The sequence below is a fragment of the Bos mutus genome, chromosome 26, assembly GCF_027580195.1.
Source record: "Bos mutus isolate GX-2022 chromosome 26, NWIPB_WYAK_1.1, whole genome shotgun sequence".
NCBI lineage: Eukaryota > Metazoa > Chordata > Mammalia > Artiodactyla > Bovidae > Bos > Bos mutus.
In genome coordinates this window covers 14,735,081-14,748,661 of record NC_091642.1, presented here as the reverse complement: position 1 = coordinate 14,748,661, position 13,581 = coordinate 14,735,081, and the positions used below count along the sequence as shown (strand labels likewise).

General features: G+C 39.6%; 1 protein-coding gene across 1 annotated transcript in view; it reads right to left on the bottom strand.

Annotated features, from left to right (window-relative positions):
* The window catches only part of SHTN1 (shootin 1), a 109,705-nt gene that overhangs the window by 24,868 nt on the left and 71,256 nt on the right, over positions 1-13,581 (bottom strand). The window contains exons 13-14 of the mRNA XM_070363311.1: positions 6,800-6,909; positions 3,462-3,515 (exon numbers count right to left, since the gene is read on the bottom strand). Coding sequence (XP_070219412.1) covers positions 3,462-3,515; positions 6,800-6,909 — 164 coding nt within the window. The remainder of the gene's footprint in view (positions 1-3,461; positions 3,516-6,799; positions 6,910-13,581) is intronic.

Sequence of the window (13,581 nt, the reverse complement as noted above, 5' to 3'; positions counted from 1 at the left end):
CAATGGCTGGAGTTAATTCAAGAAAAAATAATGTGTCTGTGTATATGTGTATGTACATGTACATACCCATACACCGTCCAGGGACATCTTTTATTGAAGAATTTATCTTTCACAATATTCTCTATTTTTGTTTGGATAAAAGCATTATTTCCCCAAACTCCTGACTGTGGCGAGCTACCCTCTCATCACACCTGATACTTGAAGGAATCCATTTTCCAAGTTCTAATCCCTGAATTCCCAACTTCTTTCTCCATTCACTGACTGAGATGGTTGATTCAGTTAATATCTGAGCAAACTTTAAATATGGAGGCAATTCTGGAGGAAAGGTTTCTGCACTGATCTCAACCAACATGATCCAGGACCTCAGCTAATAAAGTATTGAGATTGTCTTAATTATCTATTTATATTATAATCATAAAATTAGAGAATCAGAAATTACCATGTGGTACATACAATTCCTTCACTTCACAGAGAAGAGAATCCCTAGGAGTTTGGGGCCAGGTCCCACAGTAAGTGGGTAATAGGGCTGAACCTTGACCTTGGCCTTTCTAGTTTCTAGAACAGTACTCTGTTTCTACTTCAAGCCACTTTCATCATTTACCAGTTTTAACATATTACTGACTGGGAGATTTTGCAAAAATTAATGCCAGTGGCCAGTGATTTGTTATGTAAGTGAATACTGAAATGTCTCTGGTCGATAAATTGTTAATCTTCATGTTAGTTAAATGTTCATAAAACTGAAAAAACTAATTGTCAGGGAGTAATTTGACAAAAACTCATAAAGTTCAAAAAGACCTAAAAGAATTTTTAAAAAGCTGGTTTTGTCTCTTTGATTTTGAGGCAACTGAACTTGAGAGGAGACTTTCAGATTAATTTCTACTGAATCATTCTTTGGAAATCATCATTTTCACTTAAGAGTGGCTTTTAAATGGCTGGTGTGGCTCCAGAGATTTCCAAAACCCTTGTGTGACTATGAGAAGTGAACTGTATATATTTCTATCCACAGACTATACAACTTTAAAAATTAAGTGCAAATAGACTTGGAAAAGTAAGTTCAGTCAACACTGAGACTTTTAAAAGTTGACCTGAAAAGTGTACAAAAGAGTGAGATTTTCCAACTCCCCAAAACATGAGATATGTTTTCTACCCATGTGCTAAGTTTCAGCGGAAGGCTTACAACTCAGGTCACTTTCATTTCAGCAAAAACACCTGCACACTGAGCTCATTCCTGGTTTCTGTTCAGGAACAGAACTGAATCCAGCGCTTCCTGGTTTCTTGGTATCTCTTGGTACCTGTGCTCATTTTCCACTTCAGTACACATTCAGCAGACTTTTCATGTTCTTTTCATGTTTGTTTCTCACATGCCACAACTGTGAGGTTGGTGGCATGTGCTTTGCTTGGTACTAACTCCTAATAGTCTGAACTCCAGCAGGAAGCACCATTAGAGCCCCATCTGATGGGGGGGATGGGGGGGCTTCATTTCTGACCTAAAAGAAGTTGTATGGTGTCTTGGCTGAAGGTGACTAGGAGCTCCAAGTGATCCATCAGCCCTCAAAGGCAACTTATATAGTGGTAGTGCAAAGTTGCCATTTGGGCAGAGGAAAGTAGGGGAGGGCATCTTGAGTTCCACTTCTTAAAAATGTAAGGAAAAGAATAACAGCTGTTAGTGATACACATTAATACCACGTAAGGAAGGGAAATCTAATGATAAATCCAGGGCAAAAAAGGATGGGGGCAACCTGCAGAAAAGAAAGATGTTTTGACAGTTTTTATACTTTGCAAATTATTCCACAAAAATCTGTTGATGAATTTCTCTCCTTGAAGTGGCACAAAACCATAGTGAGTATGAGTGTCTAGTGAACATGACGTTACCTGTGGTGGATTCATTTTGATATTTGGCAAAACTAATACAATTATGTAAAGTTTAAAAATAAAATAAAATTTTTTTTAAAAATGCAAAAAATAAAAAAATAAAAGCAATGCTGTGATTCAGTAAACTTGCTACCATCCAGCATTATCAGGAAGTGGGATATCTTGGGTGATCAAATATCACATGTCTCATGTCGATGACTGATTTTTTCAAATAAACCTAATTTTAACAACAAACTGAGTGCAGTTTACCTTTTCACTGAGGATCAGAACTAAAAACCCAGAACCTCAGAACGCCCCGAGGGCGTCTTTACGAACAGGAATTTACAGTGTCATGTAGAGACAACAAGAAGACCATCACAGGGCAGCCTCCTTACCAGAACACTGGATAACAACATTTTCCCACCAAAGAAACCATTAGATAATAACCACCTAGTTTTCCAAAGATTTTAATACTTTATTCTGTAGGGAGGCCACCACGGTTAGCCAGTGTTGCACACCTCTCATGAGTACTAATTCCACTCACCTAAAAACTACAGCAAACTAATTAAGCCGTTCTGGGTTAAGTCTACTGTTTCGTGCTTGATGAAAATAATTTTGTTTACCACAATTATGTGGATGTCTGCATGCAATGCATAATTAGCGCAGTAACAACAAACATGGGAATATTAGCTCTGTACCTCCGCCCCCATGTTTGCTGACTTACTGTGCATAATAACTGGTATTGAGACTGTAACGGGATCTGAGAATAGAGCTCTTAGCATCTGAAACATTTTCTAAGTGAGGCGTTTGTCTCTGACAGAAACTGTTGGACAGGACAGTAGTCATTTATTCTGTTGGCAAAAGCTCAGACTCTGGAAAGAAGAAATATGACTAGAGATGGGCAGTAAGCATGTTCTCCAATGGATGTGAATTACTTTCAGAGAATGAAATTAGTAACATAAAGAAAGGAACTTTTATTTTATTCTCCAATTTATGATCAAATGACTTTTTTTAAACTGTGAGGAAAGCAAACTGTGACTCTGATGCTAACACATTTGGGTAGAAGCTCAGATTTATATTTAGGTGCCAAGAATTCTGCTTTCAGTCTCCAAAGTTAGGCACCATTCATGTGAGATACTACTATACAATATACTGTTATTATCTACTATATTTATTGTAGATTTACTTATAAATAAATCTATAATCTAGATAGAGATTTACTTATAAGATTATCTACTATATTTATATCTATCTACTATATTTATAATATATATACTATATTTCTGGTATCAATAAGCATCTGCTGATTCTCACATCTGGCCAGACACTTTATCTTCATGCTGCAATGCAAGGATTGGAGGACAAGAACAGGAGACAGTGATTTGGGGGAAAGTGTACCCATCCTTTTAGAACAGAAACAGCAGAGTACTGACACATTATTAACACACCCGATGCAGGAGTCCACAGCACAATCAAGTAAACTATCACAAGTAATGAGGCTTATTGTAAACGGAACTAAAATATATCAAAACCAGTTATTTATCAATACAGTTTAAAAATATTCTTCCATTTTCCCATTAACTAAGTAAAAAGCTGAGATCTATTCTTACCAGCATTCCTTTTAGTTCATTCACGGCACTTTCAGAGCCTTTTGCAGATTCCGGCTACAATTTTAAAAAGAAGAAAAACAACTGAGTAATTCGGTTTTAAAATACCAAACAAAGATTTTTACATGGCAAAGTGTTGGTAACTTATATTATATTGACTATGTGTTTTAATAATTAGGTCGATGTCTAACAGTTAGGAAAAAAATATTAGACATGTTAGTGCTCCCAAGGGCGCAGTTAAACAGAAAATTAGAGGCGCTAGTCAAAGCAAAAGGACTCGAGCCACCATCAGTCTATCTGTTTTATTACTTCTTGCTCTCATCATATATAGAAAAGATCTGGTAAACATTAAATTTCAAAGATTTAATTCCAAATGATTCAGAACATTTTACAACAAACTTTTCTCCACTCTCATTGCTGGACTTGAGCCAGCAAGTGAGGACCAGGAAAGCAGCAGTGCAGAGCAGAAAGGAAGCGACAGGGCAGAAAACCTCGCTCAGCTCCATCAGCTCCAGCCAAAGGCCAGCTCACAGAGGCCTGGGAGGTCTCGTCTCATGAATTTCATAACAGGGATCAGCAAAGAACCCAGATTATAGGAGAACGTTAGCATCACTGGCTCTCAAAGCAGTAAAAGACCTCAGAGGGTGTGTAGTCCAAGCACTTCATCTTTTTTAAAAAAATATTAATTTGTTTATTTATTTGGCTGTGCCAGGTCTTAGCTGTAGCATGTGGGATCTAGTTCCCCGACCAGGGATCGATCCCAGGCCCCCTGCATTGGAAGTGTGGAGTCTTAGCCACGGACCACCAGGGAAGTCCCCACTTCATCTTATTTATGAGGAAAGTTTCACCTTGAGGAATTCTGTATTTGAGGCAGGTGTCTTGATGACAAGTCCAGCTCTCATCTGGCGACACCCTGAACAAAATCATTTGAAATGAAGTTCTGGGTAACACTTGCCTGCCCCGCCACACCTAACAGTTTCTATGGACCGCTCAACTGATTTAACAAGAAAAATTTGGCATGAGGCCCTAAATGAAAAGACTGGAAAAAAAAAAATCTTTGATTTTCCTTATACCACTTCCCTTCACAAAGGATAGAGGTAAAGAGAAAACCTGCAAGTTACGGTGAAAGGAATCCCTCAGGCCTCTCATTCCTAGAAAAGAGGCCAGGCTAATCTTGCATCAAGAAATGGGAGGTGATTCATTGCAACCTATAATCCTTTCCTCTCAAAAGGTAATAAAAGAATAAGATCCTATTCCAATTTTTTAAAATTGTACAGTCAGAAAAAGTGAGGGGGGGGGGAGTTTGCTGCTCATGTACAAATTAGACTAAGGCATCCGATTTTCGGAGCCTTAGTTTCCTGTGACGTATACATGCCATGGGTGCCAGTCAAAAGCTCTAAGACGCTAATTTTAACCACACCAGCACCACCAGCAGCATCAAGGAATTCAGTAATATGCAGTTAAATGAGTACCCTCAAGGCAGGCCTGACTTGCAGGTAAGCTGTTTGGTGAGCAGTTACGACTTTTGAACAAATGCCCTGGCTACAGGCATATTCAAAGGTGCTGCTGCGCCACTCAAGGTGCCCTCTGACTGCACAAGCTTTTTAAAGCTTGGACTGCATACTCTCACAACCGGGGACATATCAGGAAGGCACTGACGGTACTGGGGCAAGAAGTGTGGACTGCCGCATGCGGTGACCATTTGTTTCAAAGGCTACTGACAGGTCATTCGGCACTGTATCTACATAGTTTAATGATTACCAGCAAAAAAAAAAAAGTCCCGTGATCCTTGTTCAGGTGTTGTCCAGACTTTGAATTGACATTAAATAATGTGTAACTGTTGAAAGAGCCACAGCATGAAAGAAAAAGGACACAGTGATATTCTGAAAATGAAAGTATATACAGAACACTGATTGCTTACGATTTAAGAAGTTTTCAACATTTTTCTTTCTAATTTTGTTTCTTTTATGACACTGCATTTTTCCTCTAGTAATAATTTGGTTTTGCTATTCTTTCCCAAATAGTTGTGACACGAAAGCCATAAAAATGCATTCTCTTTCTAAGGTTCTACTTAGACGCTGCATTTTAAAGTGTTTTCACATTTTATTCCATTTGACCCTGATGACAACTGTGTGAGTCACAGATGGTATTCTATGGAGAAGCAGCCTGGGTAGCTGGGTGACTCACAGGCAAGTACCCAACTCCATCAACAGTGTTCTTCACTCACTAGACACGGGCGCTGGGTGCTTACACACTCAGCTTCTCGTCAAGATGCACATTCTGTCTGCTTTCAGAGCGCTAGCGTAGGACTGAATTATTCTCCATAGCTAGCTGAAGCTGCACTAGATGTAAATCCTCTCTTGGAATGAAATATTCATTCCCTCTGCCCAGCCTCCTCTCCGTGGACCGCCCACACCATGGCTATTTCTGCCTTGCCCAGCGGTCTTGTCTGCTGGTGACAAAGAGGCAACTTTAAAAGCCCAGCAGAATTTCTAATGAACAGTCATGACACTCGAGAACACTGAAGCAGCTGAAGAGGGGGCATCCTTGAGAGTGAGAAAGAACCATAAAGTTTGGTTTAAAAGAAGAGGAAGAGGAAAGAGAACTTTGCTAATACCTTATTTGGGTGAGGAAAGAAAAAACATTTTTCAAGAAAAATGTCAAAAGCTCTATGATTGGGTCTATTTAAAAGGACAGACATACAGGGGACGGGAAAAGTTCTGCATTAGACGCTGGGTGCTTGCACAGTCCTGGAGCTCACTGTGGTCTAGTTTAGAATATATAGATATATAATGAGTTTCTCCTTGAAGTGACCTGAAGTGGGTTTGTGAAATTAATGAGGACAATCTTATAAACCTATTTTCCAAAAGCTGCCTGAGATCTGTTCTGATATTTTTATCCTCAACACACTGAAAAGAAGCCCCAGGAAGGCAAGAATCTTTGTCTCTTGTTCACTGCTTTATTCCCAGTGCCTAAGATAGTACCTGGCGCATAGCAGATACTCAATAAATATTTGTTGTATTACACTGTCTCTTTCAAGTAGACAGCAGCACCCTGCAATCACAGGACTTGGGGTTGGCCAAAAGTTCATCTGGGTTTCCCATAAGAGCTTATAGGAAATCCAAACGAACTTTCTGGCCAAACCCATACTTCCTGGAGTGTCCCAGGTTTACCATGAGTCAAACAGAGTCCTCCTGAAATGTGCTTTCATGGAAGCAAGTGTTTTTATGACACATTATCCTTAACCTCAGATTTGACAGTCAATTCTGATGCAGCTTTCATCAAATTTTACATTTGAAAAAAGAAACATCAAGGGGGAAAAGCATCTAGTCATTCCATACCTTTGCATTAGGCCTAGCTGTCTGATTAACCGGTCTGAGATGAACTCCCTTTTTAATTCTGTCCATCATCTCTTCAACTGCTTGCCGCTTCAGGTCTGTGACTTCTTCAGCTATTCAAAAAACATACACGTAAATCATCTTATGTTATAAGCAAACAACTACTTCCTGCTTCTGGTGACTTGGAAAGATCGCACTATGTAATTAACCACAGTCATTTTTCAGACAGAGTCACAAAACACCAATAATTTACCAAGGTTAACAGCTCCCAGGTAGCAGTATTTTTTCAATAAAAAACCTTTTAATAAGAGGTTTGCTTTGAGAAATAAGAGATATAAAACTTAAGGTCTAATTTTTAGCCTGGAAATCAATATTGGCTCATCTACGTTAAACAAAATAGATTTTGTTCCGTTTGTCAACATAATAATAGATCCGGATCTCTCCAGGTTTTCAAAAATCCAATTTTGTACCTAACTCCAAATAATCATTCACCTTTGCCTCAGAGATATTTTTGTAATTTGTGGTATAACCTATGTAAAAGAAATTAGCCCAAAGCAGGAATAATCATCGAAAAGCCCATTAGAAAATAAAAAATCAAAGAGATCTTTTTACCTGTTAGAAGAAATCCACAGTCAGAAGATGAGCAGCAAATAGATAAAATCTATTTTTAAATTGTCATCTTTTGTTTAGGAATCACATGGGAAGGAAACACTTAAGCAAACCTTTTCAAGTCTTTTAAAACTGTCAATGTTGAAAGAAAACATACATACAGAAATGACTGCGATTAAGTAATTAAATTTGATAAAAATAATTCAGGGTCTATAGTTTAATCTTTATACTCTTTTGCTGCAAAAACAATAAAGCTGTGGAAAAATGTATCAAATAGATAAATACAACTGAGATGAACGAAGACTTGTTGGTCAGAATAGTGAAATTTGTGTCTTGCAGGACAGCTTGACCAAAAGCACTGAATCATTTTGGAACACTTATCACTATTTATGCAGCTCTAGATTTTGTGTTTATCTGCAGCTAAATCACTGCATCCACTACATTTAAGTTTAAATATCTCACAAAGACCCTCCAATTAGCAACTTTAATGGACTCCACACTGTGGGGCGGTCACATGGAGGACACTCAGCAAGTATCTACCTATTGACGGACTTGCTAAAAGTTCAGGCTTCAAATGGCTATCCATAGTTTTACTATCTGAACAGAAATAATTACACCTCAAAAGGATGGCTTCTAAATGTAGGCAATCACAATTACTTATGTATCCCTCAGCTAATTCACAGTGGTGTCAGGCTTTGTGCTAAGGAGGCCTAAATCATGGCTTCTTTTACTGCTACATGGCAGACTTCACTCTAACTCAGAGGAGCTACTCTTATCCATGCTGGGGAAGAGGGGGGTGGGAGCAACACAGAGAATGCAGAAGGATCCATCAGCCTCTATTCTGCAGTATCACAGTGATTGGATCACTGCTACATCCACCACATAACCTAGGTATTCTCACACAGTCCTGATTTCAAATAGTGTTTGGGCACCCTCATAAGCCACTGAAAAGCTGGGAATTCAAATTTCTCAGTATCCAAACAGCATTTTACAGTACTAGAAGTCAAAAAAGTATCTTTTGCCAGACATGGGAGACATGGCACCAAAGTGAGACCACATCCACCAACAGATGGATAACAAAGCTGTGATGGATCAACTATGTGCCCTTAAGCAGTATATTCTAGGGCCACCTCTGCTGATGGCTCACGAACATCAACAAGGGGACAGACAAGAAAGTTACTATGAATAGAGATTCATTCATTCACTCACTCATTTACCAACTCCCTCATTCAATATCTAAATACCTGCTGCACATCACACAGTGCTTTTGCTGACCCTTTTCAGAATGAGAGGAAGTAAGACCCAGATCTGTCATTCAAGCACCTGATGTGGGTATGGAATTTATTCCTGGGAATTAAAAAAAAAAAAATCTTCAAAAAACATTTGATTTTCAGAAAGGCTGCCATTCTGAGTAAGACTTGGGAAGAGCTGCATGGCAACGGGAACACCGCCTACAAACAGATTAGCACTCTGTAAGGAATGATTGAAACCCAATTAAATGCACCATACAAAAACTAATTAAGGCAGACAGATGGAGAATTATGGTCAACACCATTCAGATCTGCTGCAGCATCTAACATAGCAGGAATTTAAAGTAGTTTCTTATTTTTGCTTGCCAGAATCATAGTGATAATTCAGAGAAGTGCCACTATCTGCATTGTGTACAGATGATAAACCAGGCTTTAATGTCTCAGTCTTTTTCAAATGTAAAGGCTTAATTGGTCTTAAGGAAAAGAAATCATTCTGATCAGATTCTCTACTCAGGCACAATTCAAGGCTTGGTTAGCTACACAAACTCTCTCTCTCACCAACCCTGTTTTTGAACTAGCAAAAAGCAATCTACACGAACTCCTGAACTATTAAGCAGTTCTAATAAATCTGCAAGAATCACCTACAGAGAGCTCATGGTATGTTTTGTAATTCTTTTCTGCAGTCACGCAGTTGGTAATTGTCTCACAAAAGCATGTAATCAGGGGGACAATAGAAATATGCAGGATACTGGAGATTAAAGAAAAGGGACAAACGAAGACAAGGGGTGTAATGTTATTGAACTGCCACAGGAAAATAAAATCAAATGTTCTTTGAGTTAGTGCTTCAAGGTCAGTCTTGGATCAGAAAGCTACATGTAATTAATTGAGGCTTAAATTTTAAGACCCACTTAAAAAATAAGTTAGTTCTTCACACACAAAAAAAGACTCACAGACAAAACCCCTATGTTATTACTCAGTAAAACCTTTTGTTACTGCCTAGAGGAAACTAAAATGAATTTCTAAATTTCACCAGTCCACTTTTCTCTTTCGATAACATTTTTTTTAAGGCATGTAAAAAATCTTATGTCATCATGAGGTACAAATTTTCTAAAGAACACGTCATGGTTGAATAAGTTTGGATTTGACCTAAGATCATAAAGTTAAGAAAATTTCCTTAATGACAGTGATCACAAGAGTCTGCCAAATGAGGACTTCTGCCCTTCATGGTGGTTGGTACCATGTCTGTATTTTTCTACTTAACATGTTGAGTATTTTCTGTGTTCTGGGCGCTACTCTAAATACTTTACCTGTGGTGAGACTCGTAATTCTCAGAACAATCCCATGAAATAGAAACTATTATTCCCATTCTACAGATTAGCAAACTGAGGTCAGACAATATCAACAAATTAAGTGACCTAAATATCAAATATGATAAAGAGCAAGCATACCTCTCAAATCTCATAACCTGTTCAATAAATGCACTCTTATCAAAATTAGAGTTATTAACTGCAAAGTATGTAATGTTTTCTTGTATTGAGATCTTATGACTACTTCTAAAATATTTCACAGGCCTTTCCTACAATCAAGCTTTTTAAGAGTCATAACCTAGCAAGAAACACTTCTCCATTCCAAAATTGAAAAGCAGACCAACCGTATAGTAAAAGCCATAATATGACGCTAATCCAGGAAAACATGTGACAGCAGGGCTGGTTCCTACGTTATAAATGCAAACTCCAAAGTGTCTCAGCTGACCCCGATGTGTGATGCTCTACATCCATTCATCATGCATTTAATCACTGTCCATTCAATGACAATTTTTGGTGCAAATGATTAACAAGACACTATAGACAACTACCTTGCCAGACAAAGCATGGATATGGTACCTATCATTAAGGCAGTATGATTTTAGGATGGCTCCAGTCTAAAAGTCTCCTAAGCAATGCCTTAGATGTCTAAGTAACTACTTAGATTCCCTAAGTAACAAGTCAATAGCTCAAGGATGAGGGAGAAAATGCTGCCATATTTCACAAATTGTAAATGAAATATCATTTGCTTAAGGAAAACTGCATGGTTTCTAATACTCGGAGTTAGTAAGTTTCAGAACACATTTATTTTAAATTTAAGGGTGCTGCTGAGGTTCATCAGTTCAGTTCAGTCACTCAGTCATGTCTGACTCTTTTCGACCCCATGGACTGCAGCATGCCAGGCTTCCCTGTCCATCACCAACTCCTGGAGCTTGCTCAAACTCATGTCCATCAAGTTGGGGATGCCATCCCACCATCTCCTCCTCTGTCGTCCCCTTCTCCTCCTGCCTTCAATCTTTCCCAGCATCAGGGTCTTTTCTAATGAGTCAGTTCTTCACATCAGGTGGCCAAAGTATTAAAGCTTCAGCTTCAGCATCAGTCCTTCCAATGAATATTCAGAACTGATTTCCTTTACGATTGACTGGTTTGATCTGCTAATTTGATAGGGTAATATTCAATTTATTGAGAAGGGGAATTTATTTTATTCTGACTGCTTTCCTGACCCTGTAAGACTTAACCAGTTTTCCCAAAATGAGATTGAAACAAACAAAATTTTAATCTTAATTACAAGTGTCAGGGAAGATTTACAGCCAGTAATCAGTAATCCAAGAGCATGGCTGCCCTGCAGATCACAGAAGTCAGGACTTCTAAATCCTGCAATGCCCTGGCAAAGCAGAATTTACCTTTTAGCAGCATTACAATGGGCTGCAGGAGGTAAGCCAAAAAAGTCAATCCACGGATACAATCAAACAGCTTTAAATGGTGCTGCAAGGTGCTTGATAAGAAGAAAAGACTAAGTCTAAACTTTGATTCAATCAATATGCATGAAAGCTGTGGATGGCTGCAGAGAGGAGTGAGCCTTCAAACAGTCTGCAATCTGCTCAGGGGGAGAGATGTAGAAATAACTCGAACATCAGAGCAGAGTCTTGGGGTGGGACATTAAATCCTTATGGGAACAAAATTTGAAGCCAACTGCCACAGCAACACACAGTAATGGGGCCATTCATTCTGGATTATTAATACTAATAAATAAGAGAAGAGGAGGAAGAGCCAAGGAACACACCAGGCAATATGCCTGGAATTAGGACAGCACCTTGGCAGAGGGAGGGCAGGAGGACAATTCTGGGATGAGGAAAGACAGGAACGAACACACAGGGAACTTACAGGCAAGGGCCAGCCATATGGTGAGGTACATGTAAAAAGAAATGAAAGTGAAGTGTTAGTCACTCAGTCACGTCCAACTCTTTGCGACCCCATGGACTGTAGCCCGCCAGAATCCTCTGTCCATGGGATTCTCCAGGCAAGAATACTGGAGTGGGTAGCCACTCCCTTCTCCAGGGGATCATCCTGACCCAGGGATCGAAACTGGGTCTCCTGCACTGCAGGTGGATTCTTTACCACCTGAGCCACCAGGAAAGCCCTACGAGAAATGAGGCTACACAGTAAAGGCAGAAAACCGCCTCTAAGCAGACCACAGGGCTTTAGATTCTATTCTGCCTCAGAGGGCAGCACAGAAATGTGCTAAGATGAAGGACAACTTTGTTAGACCCAGGATCTGAGAACACTGCACTGCAGAGGTATGAAAATGGCTGGAGTGGGGCTAGGAGACCCAGAGGCAGTGAAAGGAAGCCAGGAAGTGTCCACTCATCTGGGCCTGAACCAGGCAAACCCACCATGCTCTATAAGTAACGGGAGTTGAGCAAACACTGTGGAGTTTACTTTGGGTTCTACGGTTCTCAGGCATAAAGGACCAAGATTCGGCCCTAGCATTTCAAGCTTTTGTTTTAACGTGGCCACACATCAAACCACCCACGGCTCTGAGCACTGACTCACCACCTACCCACCTGGTGCCTTGGCTCAGCAGGAAAGCTCTTCTCTCTCCATTCCCATCTCTCCCTATCCTCAACATCTCTCTCTCCAAAGAATCAGGGTCCTGTGAATGTTACTTCCCTGAACAGCTCCTGACTTTCTCCATTACTTTCTCTCTCTGCTACCACCCTCATCTCAGCCCAGGTGATGTTTGTCTGAAAAGCGCAGCAGTCTCCCTTCATCCACTGTCATTCCTGGGCAGTCTTCTCTCTGTTCTCTCACTGTAGCCAGTGTGATTTTTTTATAAAAGATGCATCTCATGTTACACTCCTGCTTAAACTTCTACTGTCCTTAGAATAAGAACCAAAATCTTGATCACACCTCTAGAATCTGGTCCTGCCTACCTAGCAGACGTCTCTTGTACCAGTGTTCTAAAAATATCAACTTTTTTTTTTCAGTTTCCTAATACGCCAAGCTCCTTGCCCACTCCGAACCTTTGAATTGTTGCCCCTCTGTGTGATCTATTATACTTTACCTGAAATACCTTGACCTTCTAAATCCACAACTACTCAGCTGAAACATCACTTGCTGACACCCAGCAGTCTACCTCTATAGCCTCTTAAGTCAGTACCAACAGTCACTCCTCCACAGTACTGATTCAAAAATGTATTTAAACAATTATATACTGAATTGGTAATTATTGGTCTACTTCCTGCTTCCCCCACTCAAATGTGACTCTACATCTTGTATCTCCAGTACACAGCCCTGAAGGGTACATAGCAAATACTTGACAAAGTCTCTGTTCACTTGCTATCAACTGTAAAAAGTCTTTTCCCAAATCCCTCATCTGGAATTACTCCCCAAAGTACCTCGTCCCTTAGTGAAAACACGTTTCCAGCATCCCTCACATCACAGTGACACGTGTCCATCTGCTCCAGATGGTAAGCCACAGGAAGGCAATGGCTGTTCTTTGGCTTATTCTTATAGTTGTTAAGTTCACATTTCTCCCCAACAATCTGTTCATAGTCAAACAGCTCAACAAGTACATCTATTGCTGAAAAACTGTACGTCATCAACAACTTAAAAAGTGAAC